The sequence below is a fragment of the Mesoplodon mirus genome, assembly GCF_964341445.2.
Source record: "Mesoplodon mirus genome assembly, chromosome: 5".
Classification (NCBI taxonomy): Eukaryota; Metazoa; Chordata; class Mammalia; order Artiodactyla; family Ziphiidae; genus Mesoplodon; species Mesoplodon mirus.
In genome coordinates, this window is record NC_138980.1 from 155,166,358 (window position 1) to 155,191,952 (window position 25,595).

Genomic DNA, 25,595 nt, shown 5'->3' on the forward strand with positions numbered 1-25,595 from the left:
TCTAAAAATACTGACGACTGGGCTTCCCTGGTGGTGCAGTGGTTGAGAGTCTGCCTGCTGATGCAGGGGACATGGGTTCGTGCCCCGGTCTGGGAAGATCCCACATGCCGTGGAGCGGCTGGGCCCATGAGCCTTGGCCGCTGAGCCTGCACGTCTGGAGCCTGTGCTCCACAACGGGAGAGGCCACAACAACAACAACAAAAAAGACATAAATACACCTTAGGGGCTTCCCTGGTGGTGCAGTGGTTGAGAGTCTGCCTGCTGATGCAGGGGACGTGGGTTCGTGCCCCGGTCCAGGAAGATCCCACATGCCACGGAGTGGCTAGGCCCGTGAGCCATGGCTGCTGAGCCTGCACGTCTGGAGCCTGTGCTCCACAACGGGAGAGGCCACAACAGTGAGAGGCCCGCGTACCGCAAAAAAAAAAAAAAAAAAAAACACCTTAAATCAGGCTAGTCATTGGGTGAATTAAGTCTGTAATCAAGGTATCCTGGACCCCACGTCTTAGTCTTCATTTCACAAAACATTGTTATCTCTCTTTACTTATCAGCTTAGTGCCTACATCACAGTCTTACCCTTTTCTCGTTTGCTGTGGTGTCTCTATTGTATTAACTATTGTAATAAAAAACAACACTTACTTATTTGTCAACATTCGATAGTCCGCCACTTTAGTGGACAAATCAAGGATTTGATCCAAAATTTCTGCACATATTGAATAATGCTTTCTGTAACGAGCTTGAACCCTTTCCACGGCAATCTGCTCATGAATTTCCTTAACTCTGAGGGCTTGTTCTTCATAATCAATCTTGGCTTGTCTGGCCAAAGCCTAAGAAGCAAAGACATATTTTTAAGTCACTGTAATTGGGCAATAATTCAAGTAGAAATAATGTCATCATTTCAATAGCTAAAAAAAAATCTCTAAATAGAATGAAACTTCCTTTTATATCAGAAAAAAATGAGAGAGCACTTTCTCCTTAATACGTTAAGTACTGAGTGTGATGGCAAAGACAATATGGGAAATATCCCACCCTTAGCTTATGTAATCAGCAAAACCCAGTACAGAGAAAAGTGTGCTATGTGGATTAATGATAAATTGGATCTGAAGTGTTTAAAAAGAAGTCCTGAGTTCATGGACTGCAAATACAGTGGGGGATCACAGAGAAACAGGCAAGCATAGCTGGCTCCCAAGCATAGCTGGCTCCTTTGTACCCATCTCAGGAGCCTTAACCTGACACATCTGCTCTGGCCAATGCCCTATGTCTTTTAGTGGGAGACTTCTAGGATAATGATTTATACTTAGAAAATATTTTGGAACTTCCCTGATTATACTGGCTTGAGAATATAACACATTTGCCAACAAATGTTAAATGTGTTTAGACAACAAAACCTTCTGCTGTTACAACCTAAATAAATAGATAAAATTCATTCATAGAGACATGTATTTCTGCAGAAAGTAACAAAATACTTGACTAGTTTGGCATTACCCTCTGTTTGCTTTGCACTATTGTTTTGTTTAGGGAACCCACTCTTCATACTAAGTACAAAGGTCAAACTTGGCATGATCAAATGTTGCTTTTCAAACAGTTACACCAACTCCTTGAGAAATTCTATCCTGTGCTAACGTGCTCCAGAAACAAGAGCTGCCTCCTGAAACTTAACCCAACAAGTGTACGATGGTGGTAAACATGGGTCTGCAGGAGCTGTGTTTGAATTCAAGCATTAGTTTGTACAGGTGTCAAGTACTAGCTGTGGGACCTTGGCCAAATCAGAGCCTCCCCTTGTCTCCACTTCCTCTCTGTGAAGCGGGGGTGGTAAAAAGACTCGGCATGAAGAGAAATTAACTGTCAGAGCGAATACCTGTTGTCATGATACTATTCACAAGTAACTAAATGCGTGACAATGGGCTGCTACTGTCCACTGAACCAAATGGAAGCTTCATTTGGTTTGTTATTGTTGTTTGATTTTGTTAGTTTGCTTTAGTTTTGTTGGGAAAGAAGTTGGTCTGGGTGACCTCTGAGGTCAATTCTGTACATTTGGCATGTTCAGGAATGACACCAGAATTTGTTATTGTTGTATTGTTTTGTAGGCCCTGCTTTCATGGAGAAAGCATCCAGTTTAAGTATAGAGCCTTATGGCATGCTTCATGAAGTGTGAAGACTTCAGAGGGAAGAGGAATCTGAGAGAGTAGGAGCAGCCAGATGACAATTTACAGAGCGAGCCAGTGAAATGGGTTGTGAGGTTGGTTTACTACTGAGTGCCTGGAAAGCATGTGGAAATATTTAAGATGCCACAGAACCAGAACCTTGACGGGAGCCCAGGAACACCCGCTGCAGGAATGGAGCAGCTTTCTCCCAGTGTTCTCTCCCTCCGTCCCTGCTCCCTCTCTCCTTCCAGGCCTTTCTTCCTTCTTTTTAGCCATGGAGTCAGCTATTTCTACCCTCTCCCCATCCCCTGTGCTAAACCCACCACAATTTCCAGTCCCATTACAGCAAAGTGGCTTTTAGCCCTAAATAAAGAAAGAAGAAAAAGGAAAAAGAAGTCCGTAGGAGCTAGTAACTCTCAGCGGTGATGAGCCTGGACCTTAGATGCTGAGAACCGCTGTGCTAGGGCCACACCACCAAGCTGTGCAACTTTGAGCTTTCTAAGTTTCATCTTCCTGACAGATGAAATGTACACAAGAACAGTGTCCACTGCCAAATGGTGCTGTGAGAATTATAAGGCATGTAATGAACGTAGCTCAATGCTGGACTCAGAGTGAAGGCTCACAAGTGTTGAATGCCATTGCAATGAATTACTGTGAATAATAGTAGGTGGCACTGAACTTTGAAATCAGCAACTGTTTTAATTAATATAGAATATATGCCCATTTGCCTTCAAAAAAGAGATCAGCAGATTTAACCTAAAAACCAAACAAAACAAACAAAAACTCCTGATGGTGAAAAACATGAAGTTCTCTTTCCCTTTCTCCCTCTCCTCCTCCCTGCTTACTTAGGAACCAGCCTAAGTATTTAGGAACCACTCCTGCTGGAGGACGTGATGCATTCAAACTGTGAAATCAGGCCATCTCAGAGGGAGGGGTGCCCGGCAAGCAGATACCTCAATTTTGGGAAAAGGTTATTGCGTAAATTTTTTTCAGGGGCTTCAGAGCCTCAAAATTCTGGCCTCTGAGGCTCTAGCAGACCAAGTGTCCCAATCCTCTGAAGTGAGTCCAAGCCCAGGTAAGGAAAGAACAGGTCATGCTTCTCATCACAGTGAGATCAGTCCTGCTCTGAGACCGGTGCTTTACTATTTTGCACTGAATTAACTGGGCTTGTGAAGCAAACGTATTTAGCAAACAGGCACTTATTTCTAATGTAAGCAAATGCCACTCAATCCATTCAAGTTTACTCTTGTCAAAAAAGAGAGATGAAACAATTATCCAGATAATTCAGCTATTAAAGACACTTGAGATCATGCAGGTCAAATTCATGGCGTATGGCTCCCCGCTCTCCTCCTAACGCTTTGACTTTGTCTGTTCTACAGAGGCAAAAACACCATTTTCCTGACTCTGGAGAATACTGTACTTTCCAAATGACATTTCTCAAAATTGCATAATTTTGGCAAAAAATGTGTTCCACTTTCATGGAATATCACAGTGGAAACCATGATGCTGATAAATAAAGCATTGCCTTCCTATTTTCTGTAAGGTTTTCTCTTCTGCTCAGCCTGGTTTTGTGAATATTTTATGACAGTAAAGACAGGCTATCTAAAATGCCACTCACATGAGCTTTATACTTCTTCAATCAAATCTGGCTTAACAGACTGAATAAATGTGAAACCACCCCAAGAGGAACAAGACAAGAAGTGATTCATATAAATCCCTTGATAAAATCTATTTTGGTTATTAGAACTGTACATATAAAGATAAGGAAAATGTTAACATATCAAATAACTAAAAGATTAGATAATTTGATTTTCAGAGTTATAAAGGGCCTAGACACAATGATACCGTGGTGGCCAAGAGCATACCTGGCACCCACATCTTGGCTTCTGTAACCATTCTCAACTACAATGAACCAGGGTACTCTAGAAAAATGGCCTGTTCTAATTCTGAGGATGGAATAGTACAGTATGGGCCTGGGAAATCTTGTTTTACCAGAAAGCAAGGAATTGCTTATCCAAGACTAATGGTGTCTTATAAAAAGGAGGCAGCTTGAAAGTGCTCTCACTGCCTGAAAATAGTATTCACTTAGAATAATGAACACCAATAACATTCCAGTGAACTTAGTGGACTTTAAAGAAAAAGAAAGTCCTTTATGCTTCTAGGAAACAAGAGTAATGACTCAAGGAAACAAAATTTAGATTATCATTCAGTTTTTTTGACAGCACACTTTCTACCTGAAGAAAATGGAATAATGTATTTAAGATATTCAAGGAAAGAAAATGTGAACTAAGGATTTTATATACAACAAAACTGATGAGTATAAAAGGCACATACTGTTATCAATAGGCAAGCACTCAGGGAATATTGTTCCCATGAGCTGTTCTTGAGGAATCTACTGGAGAGCTTCAGACAACAGAAATGACCAGAGAGATGTGGACATAAGGACTGAGGGTGAGCATTAAATATTTGTAGAATCAAGACTAAAGGGAGAGAGTATAGTATGTAGATGCAGTGCAGTTGTACAAAGATAAAAATGGGGAGGAAATAGAGAGATCATACAAAAAATTAACTCATTAAATGATTAGCATCTAAACGCAGCCTTGTTTACCTTGACTTGGTAGGAAGGATCAAAAGTAAACTTAGGAGGATTTTTAAGGGATATATTGTTTACCGCTTCTCGATCGAGAGCATCCTGGAAATCTTTAAGCCGTCTTTCCTCATATTGTTTTTCTCTGAAAATTCTGTTTTGCCGTAAAACTTCCTTTTCGTGCCGAACGTGCATGAGCTGCACGGCGATCCTGCGCTCCTGCTGGGACTGTCGCATCAGCCGGTTGATCAGCTGCTCCTCCCGATAAGCCTCCTGGAAACACCATTGCGAGAGCCAATCATTTGTCAAGGTGATGTCCACATTTCCCGCTGGGCTGAGAAGCCTACACGTAAACCATGTGTAAAAGGCATAGTATTCACCTGCAGAATTGATATTCTGCTATTTGATTTAAATTTGAACATGGCAAAAATTGAGTTATAAAAATGAAAATTTCCACCGACAGTTGTATAATTTTGGTCTCCGGAAACACATGGTTTTGCAACTCCTTATTCTAGATGAATTATTACTTCCTTTAAAATCAGATCAAAAAATAGATTAGGTAATTTTTTTCAAGGTTTTATAAACAAAGGGTGTAATTCTCCATTTATAAGCATGTTTTCAGAAACTTGGAATTGTGCTATATGCACGCTTTTTGTTTGTTTGTTTGTTTGTTTTGTTTTTTGGCTATATGCGCCCTTAACATAAATACTAGTTGTTAAAACAAATGCAGACATTGTCTGGCTGAGGACAGCAGATCTGCTTAGTTCCCAGGGGGGCCATCTCAATTCCTACATGATAGATTGGGCAGATTGGAGAACAGGCTAAGGGGAAATGACCTACAGTTTATCTTAGAAAATCTGAGTGGCTGTAACCTGAGAGAGAAACTAGATGCACTCTCTTGGCTCCCTTGGCTATTTTAAGAGAACCGAAGGGGAACCAGTGAACAGTGGAAGAAGCATCAAACTGGGAATCAGAGGCCCTTGCCAGTGCAGCCCCAGCTGTACCATTAACTGGCTTGCAGCCTTGGGCAAGTAACTCAGATTATCCAGGCCTATTTCTTGACAGGGGAAATGAAGGGTTTGGGTAGAAGATGATCTCCAAGCATCTTCAAGCTCTCTCAGTCTGTCTAAACAGAGACACCATGTGGAAGGAGACCATAATTAAAGTTCTCCAGGGAGAAGATTTAGAAGAACATCTAACTAAACATTGGGGTTGTCCATTTAACACTCAACAATCGAATTGTTCAGGAAGAAAATCTGGCGTCACTAGTGACACTGTTTCAGATTGTGGGAGAAATACTATATATATGTTCAGAATCAAGATACAAATAACGATAACACTCTGTGGAAAATACCAAAACTTGAACTTGGGGATTATATAAAAGTGTAGATTAAATACAATTCAACTGAAAATAAATATGAATTTTTTTCTGTTATTAATATATCAGATAAGAATAAAATCATGGACAACTTTGAAACATATGTCTCATCTAGTTACAACATTCTAGAAGCTTTAATATTAATCATTTGTTTCTTTTGAGGTCCAATAGTGGAGGTGAGGCAGAATGTAAAAATGGCCACAGATTCTTGTTTTCTTCATCCACAGCCTCCAATGCTATCCTGCAAATATTCCCATCAAAAAGTAGAATCTATTTCTTCACTCCTTAAATATGGGGTATGGGGTGACCTCTGACTTGAACTCACCAATGGGACATTAGCAAAAATAAAACAAAACACTTGCTGTCTGACTTTCTTAATTCTCCTGCGACCCTTGCCACAGTTTCTGCTCAGCTAGAAAATGAGAAACCATAGAGAAAGAGACACCAGCCTTCTCAGTTGGAACTAATGAAACTCTTCCAAGTCAGCCAGCCTCAGCCAACCCACCAGCCAACCAAAGATATCTGAGAGAAGCCATGTAAGACCAGCAAAAGGCATACATCTGAGCCCAGCCCAAACTGCCTACCACATTTTGGGGGTGGTTTGGGATACATAAAGCATAGTCACAGCCATATTTTTAAAAAGTAGAGCCTTGATTTATTATTCCAAGTGAATTCTATATTGAATTTGGAATATATTCTATATTTGTCTGTATCTACATGGCAAGGCAATTTGGTTGTTGAGAGCTGGTCATTCTGACCCTGATGAAGAACTGGGTTGGTCAGATATGTCTTGGTTATTGCTTAGATGACAACACATTATGATTAAAAAGGAAAAGAAGAGAAATTACTGTTGAATGGATGAGTCAATGCTATGTATATGAAGCTTCAGTATAAAGAACCATCAAGTGTATTAAGACCTGCAACCAAAAGTTGAGTGGAAAAGATTCTTTTTTTGTTCCGTTGTACAAGTAGTTCATGTTTTAGAAACATACTTTTTCCCAAAGTTTCATTACAATTTGGGACACATTTTCTCATAGAAAAATATGTTACAGTTAAGTGCTTAGGGCAGCCTACAGATGTCTGTTTAACCCTTAACATAGATGAAATAGTCTACATTTGCAATGAACAAAATAGAAAATAAGAGAAGTCACATTTCTCTTTTCAGTATATTTAATCATATTTGGGGAAGACTTATAGATACACAATCCAAAACATGCTCAATTTGATTGCCAAGACCTCTGCCTTTCCCATGAGTTGGAGCTAGGAGCTTACTCTGGTGCATACCATTGCTTTAATTCTCTAAAGATGCCCGAGTGGTTCTCCTGGAGGAATGGAGCATGGCAGGAAAGATGTGGAAGCTAAGTATTCAAGGGTCTTTTAGTTAAGAGATGGGGGACGTGTCTGGTGTTCAAATGCCAGTTCCAAGGAAATAATCCAGAAAAGGTTCTGGGAAGGTAGAGATAGGTGTGCTGGAATGAATCCCAAGAACAAGCTAAGATGTTGGCCAAATGATCGCACTACCAGTTGGGAGCCATGCAGAGTTCATGGTCTGAAAATCTTCACTTAAATGCCTATGAAGTACTTAAACTCAAGTCCTAAACTAAACTCAGTAACCCCCCTTTGGACCTGGTCCTCCCCCAGTATTTCCCCATCTCCATTGATGACACTATAAACCTATGACTTGGTGACCTAAAATGTTAGGGTCATCCTAACTCCATTCCTCTTGTCACCCTAATACAACTCTTGAAGAAGTAGTCTATTTTGCCTCCTATGTATGGTTTTAAATCAGTCTACTCCATTCGGTACCTATTGACACTGCCCATTGACACCCCATAGTGGACATCAGCCCCTCCCCTTACCTTGCCTTCCCCCCAATCCCTCTCCAGAATCTATCTTCTAAAAACGTTCAAGTGATCCTTCTAAACTTAAGTCTCATCATTTCATTCACATAATGACATCTCTTTATGGATAGCTAGGCAAGATAGCAACCTGAGCACAGATCTCTGGCTCTCTCTTTATAAGTCCAAATAAAACAAGGGTCTGTAAACTCCAGGGGGAGACTGCAACAACTTGGAGGCTAGAGCAGATATTATGAGGCATTTCTGATAGATTCACTGCAAATGGAGCCAAATCAAAGTATCTAGGGCTGACACAAGATTCATGTCACGCTCCAAAAAAGCAGCAGATACTTGAGGGAAGCAGAGGAAATGCTAATCCTGACAAGTACCATTTTCTCTTTGGAGGAGAGGAGGATGGATGGGAAGGCAGACCATGGCACACATTCCACCACTGTGGAGCAGAGGCAATTGGGTCAGTGGCACAGGGAAGTGGGGACACTTAATGAGAAGGAAGCAGTGGGAGCGGAGGTCCCTTGCTGCATGACCCAGCCTGGTTCTAGATGTAGCAGCTTCCCCAAACACAGAGAAGAAGCAGCACAGAGATGAGCTCCCTTGGTGGAAATATCTTTAGTTAGAGCGCCGACTTCCTTCAGTGTCTCTTAGGTTGCTGGATCCCTGAAGAGATCTCCAGCTAGAGCCTTAAAAAATCAATGCTAAGAGCATTCTGGTTGAAAGTGAGGAAAGCTAGAAAGAATTCATTCACCCCACTTTCTAGGTAAATATCAATCATGGACTTTAAGCAGAAAAATAGAAAAAACCTAGCAGCCAACACACAACTGTTTTGTAAAATAAATGTGTGTTCAAAATCCCATTGCTAGTTAATGAAACTTGAAATAGGTAGTTATTTTTAAATCTACTTTTAATCATCTAATTTTCATAATTTGTAATTCTTTAATTAAAAGAGTGACTGTCAAGCTGACTGAGTAAAAATATATGTGAATCTGAAGTAAGAAATAATCTTTTAGCACAAAGAGATGGCAGAGTTATTCTCTGAATTTTTCACTAGGAAAGGAGTGACCGCATGGATAAACAGTTTCACCTCTTCATATTTACATGAAGCTTGGATCTCCCTTCAGCTAACAGAACCACTGAGCAGACCAGATGTAGTCAGGTGAATAAAAGAAGTATCTTCAAATGGTCTTTCACATCTCAGTCATACAGATTTGTCCTATTTACTTTAACAACTCAAATCACCTTCTTCCAAGTGCGTTCCTCTTACCGTCTTCTGTATCACAGCAAATGACTCCTCTATCCACTCAGCTGCCCAAGCCAGACACTCAGCCCCTCATCCCACGTTTTCACTCCCCCATGTCTAATGAATCAGTGAGTCCCATTGATTTTACTTCTAAAATAGCTCCTGAAGCCACTTTTCTCCATCACTACTGCCGCTCCCCTAAATTTAAATGGGGATAGTTTCTTACCTGGATTACAGCAACAGCTATAACTTGGTTAGGCCTCCTGTAATCTATTCTTAAAACTAAAGCCAGAACCATCTTTCTATAAGGCAAATCTAGCCTTGTCATTCTTGTTCCCCTTTGCACTCAGGATAAAATCTCCTATTTGCCTCTTTATATCTTACAAGGCCCATTATGATTTGACCTCTGGTGACACCTGCCTGATGACATTTAGTTTGCTAAAAGCCCTGAGCCTTTCCATACGATATTCTCTCCAGAGACACAGTTTACCTTCCACCATTTTGGCCTCTGCTGGAAACTAACCCCCATCCCCACCCCCTAAAATCACCCTCACCTTCAATTAGCTAACTCTGACCCTTCCTCATGCTTCTGTGCTATCCCCCTCCAGAAATCATCTCTGAACCAGGTCAGGGCTGGACTTCCCTCCCATGTGTCGCCTGTCCTTCCCATCACCCTCATGGCACCTCCACACTCCAATGTAGTTGCTTGTTTACAGATCCTCTCCCAAACAGCAAGGTCTGTGAGAGCAGATTTCCCATTATTCTTGTTCACTATTGTATCCCAGGACTAGGGCAAGTCCCCGGAGCACAGAGGAGGTTCAGTAAATATGTGTTCAACATAAGAGTTGATCAGTGATTCTCAATCTATAGCTGCATCAAATCACCTAGAGGGCCTGTTAACATGGATGATGGGACCTAATTATTCACATTCCTAAAAGTTTCCTGCCAATGCTCATGTTGTTGGTCCAAGAACCACACTTTGAGAACCACTGGAGTAGATCAAACTGAGAGGACTAACTAGTTTTCCATGTTTTCATTTAAAAGTTCCATTTTTGATAATATCAATTGATACAGAAGAAACATTTGAAACAATTCAGTAACCTTCCATGATAAAAATTCTCAACAAATTAGGTATAGAAGGAATGTAACTCAACATAATAAAGGTCATATATGATAAGCTCACAGTTAACATCATACCTAAAGCTATAATGCTAAAAGCTTTTAGATTTTCACCATTCCTCTAAGATCAAAAGTAAGACAAGTATGCCCACTCTCACCACTTCTATTGGTACTGGAAGTCCTAACCAGGGAAACTGGCAAGAAAGAGAAAAAAAAAAGCATCCAAATCAGAAAGGAAGAGGTAAAACGTCTCTGTTTGCAGATGACATGATCTTACATATAGAAAACTCTAAAGACTGACTAAAAAAAATGTCAGAACCAAAAAACAAATTCAGTAGTTTCAGTATACAAAATAAACATATAAAAATCGTTTGCATTCCTACACACTAACAATGAACTATCTGAAAAACAATCCCATTTACAATAGCATCAAAAATAATAAAATATTTAAGAATAAATTCAACCAAGGAGGCAAAAGATCCACACTGAAAACTATAAAACATTAATTAAAGGAATTGAAGAAGACACAAATAAATGGAAAAGATATCCCATGTTCCTGGATTGGAAGAATTAATAATGTTAAAATGCCCATAATACCTAAAGTGATCTACAGATTCAATGCAATTCCTATCAAAATTCCAATGGCATTTTTTACAGAAATAGAAAAACAATACTAAAATTCATATGGAGCCACGAAAGACTCCAGAGAGCCAAAGCAATCTTGAGTAAGAACAGAACTGTAGGCATGACACTTCCTGATTTCAAAATATATTACAGAGATGCAGTATTCAAAACAGTATGGTACTGACATAAAAACAGACATATAGACAAGTGAAAGAGAAGAAAGAGCCCAGAAATAAATCTACATGTGTACAGTCAATTGATCTTCAATAAGGATGCCAAGGCTATACAATGGGGAAAGGACAGTCTCTACAACAAATGGTGCTGGGAGAACTGGATATCCACATACAGGAGAATGATACTGTACCCTTATCTCACACCATATATAAAAATCAATTCAAAATGGATTAGAGACTTACACATAAGACCTAAAACTATAATACTTCTAGAAGCAAATATAGGGAAAAACATTTCTTGACACTAGTCTAGGCAATTATTTTTTTAACACGACCCCAAAAATACAGGCAACAAAAGTAAAAATAGACAAGTGGGATTTGATCTAGCTAGAAATTCTGCATAGAAAATGAGACAATCGAAAGAGTGAAGAGGCAACCTACAAAATGGGGGAAATTACTATTTGCAAACCATACATTTTGGTTAATATCCAAAATATGTAAGGAATTCAAATAACTCAATAGCCAAACACCAAATAACCCAATTTAAAAAATGGTCAAAGGACCTGAACAGACATTTCCCAAAAGAAGACAAACAAATAGCCAACAGGTATTTGAAAAGATGATCAACGATACTAATCATCAGAGAAATGCAAATCAAAACCAAATAAGATATCACCTCATATCTGTTAGATGGCTATTATCAAAAAATATAAAATAAAAGCAAGAGATAACAAGTGTTGGCAAGAATGTGGTGAAAAGGGAATCCTTGTAAACTGTTGGTGGGAATGTAAATTTGTACAGCCACTATGTATAGTGTTTACTTGAAAAATTAGAAATAGAACTACCATATGACCCAGCAATCCTAATTCTGGGTACATATCCAAAGGAAACGAAATCAGTATCTCAGAGAGTTGTTTACACCCCCCATGTTCACTGCAGCGCTATTCACAATGGCCATGATATAGAAACAACATAAGTGTCCATTGATGGATAAATGGATAAAGAAAATGTGAGACACAAATACACACATATATGTATGTATATATATGGAATACTGTCAGTCTTAAAAAAGAAGAAAATCCTGTCAATTGTGACAACATGTTTGAACTTGGAGGACATTATGTTAAATGAAATAAGCCAGACATAGAAAGACAAATACTGCATGATCTCACTTAAATGTGGAATCTAAAAAAGTTGAACTTATAAAAATAGATCTGAAGTATTCTCACCAAATACACACACAAAAATGGTAACTTTTTTTTTTTTTGGTGAGGTGATGGGTGTGTTAATTAGTTTGATTATGGTAATCATTTCACAATGTATTCATATATCAAAACATCACATTATACATCTTAAATATATACAATTTTTATTTGTCAATTATACCTAATAAAACTGGGATGAAAAGTTTCCTTTTATCTCTAAATGTAACAATAGATATACATGACTGACATAGATTTTAGATTCCTATTATGTCAGTATTTTTTATTGTGGTAAAATAAGCATAACATAAAATTTACCATTTCAATTCATTTTTAAGTGTACAATTCAATGTACAATTAAGTAAATTCACAATGCTGTATAACCATTACCAGATTTTAGATTCTTTAGTAAATGTTTTATGTAGATTTATTTTCTGAATGTTATTTGCTGTTATGATGTGAGGATGTGACATTGATTCAGAGTAGCACATAATACATACATAAGATACACAAATGTGTGTAAAAAAGACTACATTTTGTAAAATCTTCCAGCACTATTATTCAATCAACAATTAAATATCTTACCTCTTGTGCTTCATGGGCTATTAACTGGTCCATTAAGAGTCTCCGCCGTCTTTTCTCCCTTTGCTCTCGTGCAAAAGCATCTTCTTTGAGGCGCTTTTGGATTTTTTTAATGTAGTCATCATCCGAATAAGTGTTTAACAAATCAGCAGTTGTCTGGCCTGTTGTATCTAAAGAAGTCTTGGACGCACTAAGGACAATAGTTTTTATTTAAATTTTAAAAAATAACTCAATCACACACCACTACTTGTGACTGTGGAGGAAGACCTCTGGAGACGGCTCCCTTGAATGCTCTGTTCATTTATTAATACAAGCATTGAAGCAAATATTAGAACTTCAGTGTGAGATCCACAGCTTACCAACAGATTCCATTTGCCTCACCCCATTTCTGGACTCTGTATCTGTGAGGTCCTTAGCATAGCCTTCTTTCTAGGCCTGGAGCCTACTTACTTACTCTTTTACTTCTCATGACCTTCACTGTGCCCAGAGATTCTGGATTTCTCTCCCTCTTCTTCCTGCTGGCTCTAGGCCTCCTGCCTCCCCGGCTTGGAGTCAAGAGTAAGGCAATATTGATAACCCAAGTGTCAGGGAAGGCATACTTCTACAAGAGTCGGCCAGGTACACTAATGTGAGGACCCTGAGAGTACTTCCATGGATGGTTCTGTCCACTACAACTCTCCTCTCACCTATGTGAATGCAAGTTTCTCTGTGAGCTCCCAGTAACTTTCCGACTCCTTAGGGCAGCAGCCCAGCTCTTACTAGAAGCTCAGCAGTGGAGAGTTGACTTGCACCACGGGTCTGACCTAGCCTCTTGCCCAAGTCCTGGAGACCCAAGTGAGAAAATCTACCTTGGGGCTCTTGTCCTACCTCATGTCCAGAACTCACAGATCAGGAAGAGTTGGTGGTCTCACCAACAGAAAGCAAACACACTCAATTTAGTGAGGCAAATGGTGGCTTAGTACAGAATTTATAGATTCATTCAAAAGTTGCCTTTAAAAGTAAAAGATACATTTTTATGTACATAAGTTTCAAATAATCAATTCTCATCTGCATACTCTTTAAAAAATAAAAAGAATACAACAGTACAATGGTATAAGATATAATGTTACTTGCCAAGAAATAATGACTTTTAATATTATGAATAATTATTATTCTTAATGTCATAAGTTATTGATGTGTTCAGTTTAAACTGTAACATAATCTTATTCAAAAGACAAGAACACATTATTACGGCATGCAGGGATTAAACAGGCATCAATTCTCATATAGACAGAAGTGTTCTTATAAAAGCATAGCTAATTCATGTTTAATGAATAATCACACATGTTGTTTTTAATCTGAGGCCATGCAGTTTCATTAAATCAAAGATCAAAATCATTTACATAGTTGAATTAAAATTCTTAAATTATCATTAGTTCTGTTTAATAATCACATATTTACGGTATGGATATTTTATTATAGTTCATTATTTGTACATTTGCTGCTTCCAGTTGAACTCTGAGCACAGAAGAAAAGTATCCTAGTTTACTCTCCTGTGTACCTGTGCCTCATAGTCCTGACATGTAGCTAATGTCTGCTAAATTTCAAATAATATGCTGAGAAGCACTGTACAAGTGTAATATAACTTAAAAAATCACACATTGAAATTCTGGTTATTTTATCAGCAGGGGCTCAACCTTTGATTGTATTCTGTCACTGAGAGTCACTGAGCAGAAACTGTGTAGCTAACAAAGCCTCAGTAAGATCAAAGACAAATTTTAACCCTATTTATTTATTAAGATTTAGTGCAATTAAGTATTTATGAAAATTTTGTGGCATAACTTTTTCAGATCCTTCATCAAAATCTTTACTATATTTTTACTTAAATGTGTTGTTTAAAAGATTTTGCCTCAGACTGAGCATGGGTTAATAGCTCTCTCAACACTGTATTTGTGTCACCAACAATATACTTAAGATACTGGTTCTTCTTTGTTCATCAATCAGTCTGTCCAACCATCCACACATACACCCATCTGCTGTCTTATGCCAATTAAGGCCTGAAGAAAGCTACATGATATTTACTTGAATAAATATTCATTTTACTGAGATGTGGGTTTCTTGAGGGCAATAATTATGTTTTCTTTATATCTGTTTGCTTGCCAGGCCTCCATGGAGTTAATAATTGTATGTGTATGAATTATTAGTGATAGGAACCTTGGCCAAATTTGTGCATATATATAAGCAGTTGCTAGAAGGAGACTAAGGTAAATTTATGAATCCAAATGTCAGATTACAGCAGCCAACAGCCTCTGCTAAAGAAACAAATAGCAGATGGCATTTATTATTTGTCTCAAAAAATAAAGAAATAGTTCATGTTGGGAAAAAGCAGCAGTGGTTGTTCTTGCATTGTTCTCACTGAGACATTGTTTCATTCTTTCACAAAAGAGAAAAGATAGACTTTGAAGTGACATCCCTGGGAAAGTCTTTCAAAGGCAGGCTGTGAAAGGGGCAGGTGTAGATATTGCTCCTAAGGTCAACCCAAGAGATGATTTTAGTGCTCTCTGTCATCAAGTAGTGTGAAGTTTCTGGAAAAGCCCAGAACATGCTTGATTCTAAGCTAAGGATTCAGAATGAATTAAAGAAGCAGTGGTCAATAACAGAGATTAAGAAAGGCCATATTGTACCATAGTTTTTTTTCTTTAAAAGTTTGCTCTAGGGCCTCCCTGGTGGCGCAGTGGTTGAGAGTCCGCCTGCCGATGCAGGGGATGCGGGTTCGTGCCCCGGTCTGGGAGGATCCCATATGCCGCGGAGCGGCTGGGCCCGTGAGCCATGGCCGCTGGGCCTGCGCGTCCGGAGCCTGTGCTCCGCAACGGGAGAGGCCACAACAGTGAGAGGCCCGCATACCGCAAAAAGAAAAAAAAAAAAAAAAAAAAAGTTTGCTCTAGACCAGTGCTTCTCAACATTTTTTATTTGGGTGTGCATCAGAAAAAAATGTCTTTTGTGAAGTGTACTGGAAGGGATTTGGAGTCACAGATGGGGCTTCTCACAGTCACAGGTGACTGGTCTAGACTAGGGACTCTAGCTGCCCCAGGCCGTATCCTGTTGCTCTAAGAAGTGAGGATGTCCATATCTCATGGGCCTGCAGCGGTAAATCTCTGGCAAGACCAAGTGGAGGCTTCTGCAGAGAAAGGACTTGTGATAGACACTTCTATTTCCCTCCCTTTTCCCTCAAAACAGAGCCACGGTTTTATTCAGGAAAACAACTTACCCAGTTAAAGTCTACAGTTCCCAGCCTCCCATTCTGCTAGGTATGGCCACGTGACTGAATTCTGACTAAGGCATAAGCAGAAATGTTATATGAGGCTTCTGGGAAGGCTCGTATAAGAAGCGATTTCAGATTGGATATCCACTTTTTGCCTCTCCTCCTTCCTGATATTGGAACGTGGGCCAAATGGCTGGAGCCTCAGAAGCTATCTCTTATTTGTGACTGTGACTTTGAAGACAGAAACCACACATCAGGACAGTGGAACTAAAAGGAAGGCTCAGTCCTTGTTGACCTTGGAGCAGCAACACATGCCCTGGGCTGCTTACCTTCTGATTTCTATTAATATTACAGGAGAGAGAAGTAAATATCCATCTAATTTAACCCACTCTGGTTTCGGGGTTTCTAAGGTAACTGATAGAGAGGCCTAGGTTCAGGTTGGGTTGGGAAGGCAGTGAGGATCAGGGTGAATGTTTGTACAGGAAGGATCTTTAAAACACTGAACCACGGACAGGGCAAGGACACTAAGGAATCAGAATGGATGCTGGTACCGGGATTGGGAGATGCTGTTGTGCTTGGTGTTGAGTCTGGTTGCTAAACTGTGTGGAAATCGAGGCGTCCCAAGAAAGGGGTGGGCTGCAGGGCTTCAGAGAATACCATTCACGAAAAGCAACAGAGTGTTTCAATATTTTAAGATAGTCATTCTGGTGGACACCGTCTGTTTGTCACTCCAGAGCATGTGGCTGCTGAGATGAGTGAAAGAGTTGGAAGAAGTGGAGTGGTTTCATGGGCCAAGGTCAAGGGTGGGCGTGGCGGGGGTCATGTGGCAGCTGCATGGGGGAGTAAGGCTTGGGCTGTGGTTACTTTAGGAGTGAGGTGAGCACTGATGAATATGGGGAGGGCTCAGGGTAGGGCATCAGGAGTTTCTGCAGAGGGAAGGGGGAAAGGCAAGTAATGTATACATTCTTCATTCTGCTTCACTTTCCTTTCACACTTGACTTCCTCACCACTTCTCCTTCTAGTTTATTCTTATTCCTCCTCACTTGACTCTATTCCCTTTCCTCAAAAATATTAATATGGAACTGAAGTATATAATTCATGTATAGTTTTCTTCTTTAAGAGATTTATTTCCTATTCTATAAAACATAAATGAGTTTAGATAGTTTCCATGAAAAAAATGCAGAGAAGTTCAAGCTGTTCCTATATGTGTAGTCCCTAATCAATTATTTTCTGTGAGGCAATGACCCCTAATAGGAAACAAAAGGGGAGATCTTTATCTTTAGGAAAAAGAAGCCCATTAACCAGGCACTTTCTGTAAAGAACTCATTGAACTGTTTTAGTGACATTCAGTCAACAAACTCATTCAACAACTTTTTACTGCTGGTCCCTGTGCTAAATGCTGAGGATGCAACATGATGGCAACCAAACCAGAGTCTAATAATGGCTTTTTTGTGACAAATGTAAATTAATAGTAACTTGAAAAAATGTTAGTGAGTGTTTAAAAAGTATGTGTGAACTTACAAGGGTAAGTATAACATAGAAAAATAAATTAACCTCACATCTCATAATAGCCACTTTCCCTTTTGATTTTACAAAAATTGTTAATGAACAACTAATCTGAATTTTAGCTCATTTATCTTCCTTAATATACGCTCTTAATGAAGATTCTAGAAGGTGAAAACATCTTTGGAACAGCTATTTCAGGTAAACTATTTCTAAATATTCAAAAGTTAAAGTAGAACGGAATGCAGTTTTGTGATTACTGAGATAATTTGCATCCTACCTTTCTTTTGCTTGGAGATCCTTTTTTATTAATGCTTCAAACTTCTTAATCTCATTGGCCACATCCTTTAAAGGAAATTCATTATCAGTTTTTCACCTCTAAAAAAGCATTGAAAATTTTCATTTACCACATTCATTCAAACTTATAAAGTGACATGCATTACTAATTCAAGCTAATTAGGAAGCAAGATCTGAAAAGCTACATTCTAGAATATTTTTCTATTCTGATTTGTTACTTTTAGACTAGGCTAAATATATCTAAAAGAAGGTGAAAATTGCCTAACCCGAACCATTCAGTTCACAAGTCTAGCTCTGACAGTATATCAAAGGGCATTTAATGAGAATAAAGATTATCAAACAGTCAGGACATGCATTGTTAATTACAATTCTTTTAAATGAGAATAAGCATTTTTTTGGACATAAATATTTCTTTAAAGTTGTCTTGAGTGTTTTAAACATTTAAGGTTGTGCAACCTTACTTACACTATTAATTTGCTCTCTGAAAATTAATTTTAGCTAATCCTCTGCCTACGGCAAATCCTTATTAATAAGCTTTAATCAACTCAGGGAAACATGAGAATTAAATACTTTTACTAAAATGGGGTCAGAAAAAAAGCCTCTGTGGGTAGTACTTTTTAGAATCTAACTATAGGATTTTTTAATATTAAAAAAAAGTGAATTAATATAAAATGCAATGGATTTAGAAATCAGAGAGACCTCTCAATCTCTGCTTTAACAGCATTGTGTACTTGGGTAAAACATGTCAGTTTTCTGAGTCTCAGTTTCCTTATCTAAAAAATGGGGAAAATAATACCCTACTTAGAGAATTATTTACAAATTGAAGATGATGTGAAGTGCCCAACCCACAGCCTGGCATATAGCAGATGATCAATAAATGGTAGTTATTAATCTTTTTTCTTAAGGGAGAGAATATCCCTAACAATCATTATAGCAGTATACGGTGTAGATTGCAGGAATTAGTATCAAAATGTAGTATTGTTCCCTTGTGAAATATAATGAGATTATATCCTATTGGAATGAGTGACAGCTGGTATGGTCTAGTAAAATATCAATAATGTAAGTATCTTAAATTTAAATATGATGAGAGCAAGCAAGGTACTTAACATTTCTAGGTTTCATAGAAAGACAGTGTAGCATGGGGAGGAGGTATTGAGGAAAAGCAAATAGTAAGAATGGCACATGCATGGTATGGGTACCTGGACTGGCCCCTGTTGTACCCATGGGTATCATGACCCATTACAACAGCACCCACTCTGGCATAGTTTGTTAGTGACCACAGAATCCACAACACAGGAGCCACACAGGTTCTGTCATTTAATAGAATTTGCCATCCCTGTCCTAAAGCTACATTCTCTGTTTCTGAACAAATAACTATAAAATGGATTGGATATGCATATGGTGGAGGAGTTTTAAATGAGAAGGGACAATACCAGAAGTAATTTGAAAAGGAAGTAGGGAGTTCAGGGAAGTCGCTATATGTTTTAGGGGAAGATCATCCTTTCATTAAGATAAACACAACAGATTATTAAAGGGTTATCACTTACCTCTGCCTCTTTTTTCTTTTTCAACATTTTTTGAGTGTCAAGTGCTTTCAGAATACGGTTTGATGTGGGTTTAGGAATCTGTATGATAGCTGCTTGGATTTTAGCCATTATTTCATTTTGTCGTCTTCTGCTCAAGCGTTGCTAAATATCCCATACACATTAGTTTAGTTATTCAGTTCATCAGAATAATATGCAATGTTATACACTCACAGGTACACAGATACACAAATTTCCATTGAAATTTTCAGAACTCAGCAATTAACCAATGGACTGGGTGTTACAACTGTGTAACGTTAGGAAGCATGTGTCAATATAACTTATTTTGAAAAGTATGATATTGAAACACAATTTTGGAATCCCCAAATTATGCCGATCAAATGTGTGTATTTTCATTCTGGATATCAACCCTCCCCCATGTCACTAAAGCATCTGAAGCATTCATTTCTACCAGACAACTTAAAAAGAGGTCAAGTTGTCCCACTGTTCCAAAGAATGGCAGTTCTAGTTCTTAGCCACAGGGAGATGCGACCATCAGCAACGGTGGAGGCAGAGAAAGGGGAAAAGTGAAGGAGAGAAAGGTGAGAGCAGGCAGAGCATGAGGCCTGTACCAGGAACTGGCAACTCGGGCTGGATTCATGCTTATGCATTGCGTAATATAGACATAAGTGGCAAACAATATACTATGCACTAATGAGTTTCTGGAAAAATTGTTCGATAAAACCTTTTAGATTTTAAAAGATCTTTGTTTTTCTTGGAGTTTTTGAAATTTTTCAAGTTTCTCAAAATGCATGTGGACAAGATCTTCATTCGTGTGTTTATATCTTTCTTGAAACCTATGTGTAACATGCATCAGATTGAAATCAGTTTGACGTGGTATCAGGTTTCTATGTCTCTAAATGAAGAAAGCATTTCAAGAAGGTTCCATTATTAGAGAAAAAAGAGTATATTGTCATTATAAGCACACATAAAATTTGCCTTCAAAATAAAATTTCTATGAATTACTAGTGTTGATGGCTAAAATTTCTACGAATTACTACTGTTGATGTCCCATACCAATCACTCATACCCTTAATTGATGTAAGGACAATAAAAATGCATGATTTGAATGTTTTCTTACAAAAGTCTCATGTATGCTTTTATAATTAAACTTTTTGCCCTGAGTTTAATTTTCAATGAATGGTATTTGTATCCTTACAAATACATAAAAATAATTTATAAAGCCAATTTCAACATAAAAGAGATAATATAAGAAGCTAGATTCTTTCCATTACTTAAGCCACTTCCTAGTAAAAAGTGAAGAAATAATGAAAACTTCTAGGCCACTGGCAAGTAGGGTACAATAGTAAAAGAAAATGAACTCTCAGTGATGATTGTGAAGTGGGACACAGAGCAATGGCTAACGTATTTAACTAAAACTTTTATATTCGAAAGTAATCTACTTAGAAGCTGATGACTTACAAAATCATTTTTTAAAATGGTACCATTGCTCAAACCATTCTTGGTCCTTCTTTTCTAAAACTGCCTCAGTAGATACTGACACTTACTCAGAAGATCAGTTAAGGCCCTGTGAGCTGTCTTTAAGCACTTACACACACCCCTGCTCTTTTCACTGTTAAAAATGTCCTGGCCTCCATCTTCACAGTGGCAATGAACATGTAAGGTCCTTCAACATCCTACCACCCCACTTCAACATATATATATATATTTTTTTTTTCTTCAACTTAATTCTATTTCCCCCCAGCCCAGGAAATATCCATTGAGCCATCAAATAGCCTGCTGTTAAATGTGTGGAGTCAGCGTGCCTATGTTTGAGGTTTAGCTCTACTACCTACTAGCTTCATGAAGTTGAGCAAGTTACCTAATCTCTCCCAGTTTCATCATCTGTAAAATGGGAATAATAAAAGTACCTATCTCATAAGATGGTTGTGAAGGTCAAATGAGATAATATACATAAAGCACCTGGAACAGGGCCTGGCATCTCACTATGTATGTTCAATAAATTTTCATCATTATTGATATTAATATGTAATAGACACCTGCATCTTCCTCCACCTATATCAAAGAAAAAGGCATCTCTGCTTTTTTCATAAGATATCTCCTCCTTCATCTGAACCATTGATTCATTCTTCCTCTTTTCTTCCCCAGAGGGTCTCCTTCCACTTGGGTCCTCACACCACTCATCACCTGCCACTGAATCTTTTTCTCAATTGTCAAGTTGTCCCAGTCTCCATGTCCATAAAATGAACAAATAATCTCACACTTCTGTTGAGTTTCTTTCCTGCAGCTACTGTTATTCTCTCTTCTCCTTTATCTCCACGTGTCTTGAAAGAATGCTCCATTCTTCCTCATCTCCACTGCAATCCACACCACTCTGCTGAAACATTTTTCTCTCCCCAAAATGTAAGCTCTAAGAGAATTGGATTTTTTCCTGTACTACTCACAGTGTGAGTGCCTGACATAAAGTAGGAGCCCAACAGATCTTTGTTCAATAAATGAGTAACTGACTTTGGAAAGTCACCGTGGCCAACATTAAATCCAATGGATTTTTGTTTGGACTCAGCTCCACAGCACTTGTTTACACTTACTGTTTTATATTTTACAAAGAATTTTCTTATATATTGTTTTTCTTGAACTTACCAAAAAACCTAACTCTCAGGCAGGTAGAGATAAACATCCTTGTTTTTACACTTGGAAAAAGTGAGATTGAGACTGTTCCAGGGACTGACCCAAAGTTAACCAGCTTGCACATGAAGGAAGCAGGAGGAGATACTAAGTTATTGACTTTCAGCCTAATCTAATTTCTAGCTCTCTGTGGGTGCTGAGTTCATTCTGCTACCAGACTCATAAGGATGTCCACCAGGAGTAGACAAATCTAAAAGTGGAAGTAGCTCTCACATTTATTGTCATTGTTGCTTCAAATTAAATTTTAAAATTCAATTATTTTCATTTATTTTTGTGCATTGCATCAGTACAGTACTCCCCATTATCCTACAGACCAGGAAAAGTTAATGGCCTTCACTTATCATAAGGAAACAGCACAGGAACTACAGAGATTTGTCAACTAAAGAGTTGTATCAAATAATCAAGAGACACTTAATGAGTATTTGCAGTGTTGAAAGCATCGTACTAGGCATATTTCTCGAACTTGAGGAACTAAAAATCTTGTGAGGCCATATGACAGATAAATAATGAAAGTTAGTCAGTACTATTAGTGAGAGGAGGTTAACACCAAAGAGTAACAATTACCTGTGCCCTACGAGCTCCACAGAAAGAGTCCATGTATACTGGGAAGGCTGCACAGAGTAGATGGAGGAAAGTTTGGGGGAAGCGGAGAGAGGAGAAGGGTGAGCTTGGGTGGTAGAGAGGGAAGAGCAGAAATATACAAGTCCTATTCAAGGACAGGCTGCCAATAAATGTAGAAGAAAGACTTTATGCTGAGGGTTATGAAGAAATAAAGTTAGAAAGACAGAATGAGACTCTTTAGTGAAAGAACTTGGATGCTAGTCTAATTTGGTGACAAGATTATTTGTAAATTAGCAGGTTTCTGAGCAGAAGAAACTAACAAAAGTGGAACTGAGGGCAAATTCACCTAGTGGTTGATTAACCTCCAGTAGAAAGCCTGAAGATCGGAAGCTGCATTAGTAGGTTACTGCAGTAGCTCAGCAGTAGGTCTGAGCAGATAGGATAGGGGTAGAAATGGAAAGAGAGGAGCAGGCATAAAAAGCACTGGGAATTAGGAGCAAACAATTGATAAGTTATTGGCAAGTGGTGGATAGGATAGAGAGAGGCATCAAAAATGGATAAATGAATTGAAAATCTTAATATAAAATAAAACCCAAATATGGTCAGTAACATACATCAGGGACATATATGCCTGATGGGGCTTCTTTGAGAATGCAACATCACTGCTGTGTTCCTTTACCAAGCTTTATATTGTGATATGCTTATAATGTTTCTTTATGTACTTACATCTTGAAAAGTCTTGCTTTTCACGTTTTGAACTTTTGTATTTGTCAGGCATTGCATGGTTTGCATTTCCACTCCAGTCAGCACACCTTTCTTTTTTCTCTGGAGAGCAATGTACAATTGATATAAGAGTTTCGTGGCCACCCCAGGCTTTTCTGTGATGATATTGTGGGCCACATTCTGATCAAACTGCACACCCAGAAGGTGAAGTGTGGGCTCCAAGCGAGAAAAATTATTAAGTTTGGCACTTGAAATCCTAGGCATTAAAATATTTTACATAATTAGACACTGAAATAAAGCAAACAACAAATATCAGAGGTATTACCATGATCCCATATTATGAATTATCCCATGTTCTTTTAAATATACCAATTCTCTCTAAAACCACTTAATCATGTAGATACATTGAGATTTTGTGTATTGCCCTAACTCCATGCATTTATTTCTCTTGAGTGGCTAAACTAAAACCCATTAATTTCATATACTCTTCTACTTAAATAGATGCTAGAATTTCTGCAAGAAGTCAGTACAAAAACATAACTAAATGCCTTCTTCTAAATGGAAAAACTTAACTATTGTTTTGAAAAATATTTTACCCAGAAGACAAAATTGCAATTTAAATGTCCATTTCTTTAAGTGATGTCATTACTAGAACCTGAAAATAACCTTATTTTCAGTTGCAGTGACAACTCTCACAGTAATCCCCTCAGGTATTATCAGAAATATTTAATTAAATAACATTAGCTATACAACTAAATTAGTTATGTAATCTTCACTGTACACTTCATATTACTTCTTCAAGAATCGCTAAAGACTTTCTAAAATATATGTATTATTGAATCACCTATTATCAAATTAGGCTCACATTTTAGAAGAAATTCATTAATTCATTTATTAATTTACTCTCTCAACTATGCCAATAATTTATTTAATTTAATAAATTTTTATAAATTTATTAAAGTCTTACAAAGATGACACCCTGCCCTTTAGGAGTTCATAGTGGGAAAACAGATGAATAACAAGTAGTGATAAATTGATGTAACTGTTGTAATAGAGGTCTCAAAGGACCTAGGGCTGTCAGTAAGCCTATGCATCCAGTGGCAGAAAGAATGAAAAAGATGTTAGATGCAATTCCAACTTTTGGGCCTCTCTGTGATCAAACTGTATGCAAATGTCAGTTTTAACCACTGGTCTATTTTCTCCTTACTTTAACTTCCAAAAACTCAGTGACATTCTTTGATGGAAAAAATACACTGAATACTTAAATATAAGTCAAAGTCACATCCTCTCCCTGAAAAAAGATGATACTTTAGAACAGAGGGAGTTGGTGGAATTTCTAATATTATAGGGTTACTCACTCAATAACTTCATTTTGCACTATAATATTATTTGGGGAAGATACAATGACCTTTAATGACCTCAAATGAATGTTTAGAAGCTGAAAGAGATCACTTAGCACTTCTTTTTAAAATTTAATTAATTTATTTATTTTTGGCTGCATTGGGTCTTTGTTGCTGCGTGCAGGCTTTCTCTAGTTGCAGCGAGTGGGGGCTACTCTTCATTGCGGTGCATGGGCTTCTCTTGCTGCGGAGCACAGGTTCTAGGCATGCAAACTTCAGTAGTTGTTGCACGTGGGCTCAGTAGTTGTGGCTCGTGGACTCTGGAGCACAGGCTCAGTAATTATGGCGCATGGGCTTAGTTGCTCCAAGGCATGTGGGATCCTCCCGGGCCAGGGATCAAATCTGTGTTCCCTGCACTGGCAAGCGGATTCTTAACCACTGAGCCACCAGGGAAGCCCAATTAGCACTTCTTAAACTTTATATACTGTTCCTAGTATATTATTTCTCAAGAGATAGCTCTCAAGCAGTGGTTCTAAACATTTTTTTTTTAAATCACATATACCATCCTTTGGAAATCTGATGAGAGCTATGAAACTTTTTCCACAGGAAAGAAAACACACATTCATGCAGATATACAAAATGTGTATACCATTTGCTGGTATTTGTGAACCTCCTAAAATCTATTCTAAAAGTGACTGTTAGCTGACAAGGAGGTGGATCTGGGGAAATATAGGAATGATTTCTAAATATAAATAAGGAGCCAGTATCACAGAAAGGCCACTGTCAACAAATGTAGTGACAC

At 38.2% G+C, this 25,595-nt stretch overlaps 1 protein-coding gene across 1 annotated transcript in view; it reads right to left on the reverse strand.

Moving 5' to 3' along the window:
* SPEF2 (sperm flagellar 2) overlaps window positions 1–25,595 on the reverse strand; it is a gene marked incomplete at its 5' end in the record, with an annotated part of 163,657 nt that overhangs the window by 121,716 nt on the left and 16,346 nt on the right. The window contains 6 exons of the mRNA XM_082623316.1: window positions 637–824; window positions 4,813–5,001; window positions 12,903–13,089; window positions 17,924–17,988; window positions 19,488–19,628; window positions 23,457–23,709. Of these exons, the coding sequence (XP_082479442.1) occupies window positions 637–824; window positions 4,813–5,001; window positions 12,903–13,089; window positions 17,924–17,988; window positions 19,488–19,628; window positions 23,457–23,709 (1,023 nt within the window). The remainder of the gene's footprint in view (window positions 1–636; window positions 825–4,812; window positions 5,002–12,902; window positions 13,090–17,923; window positions 17,989–19,487; window positions 19,629–23,456; window positions 23,710–25,595) is intronic.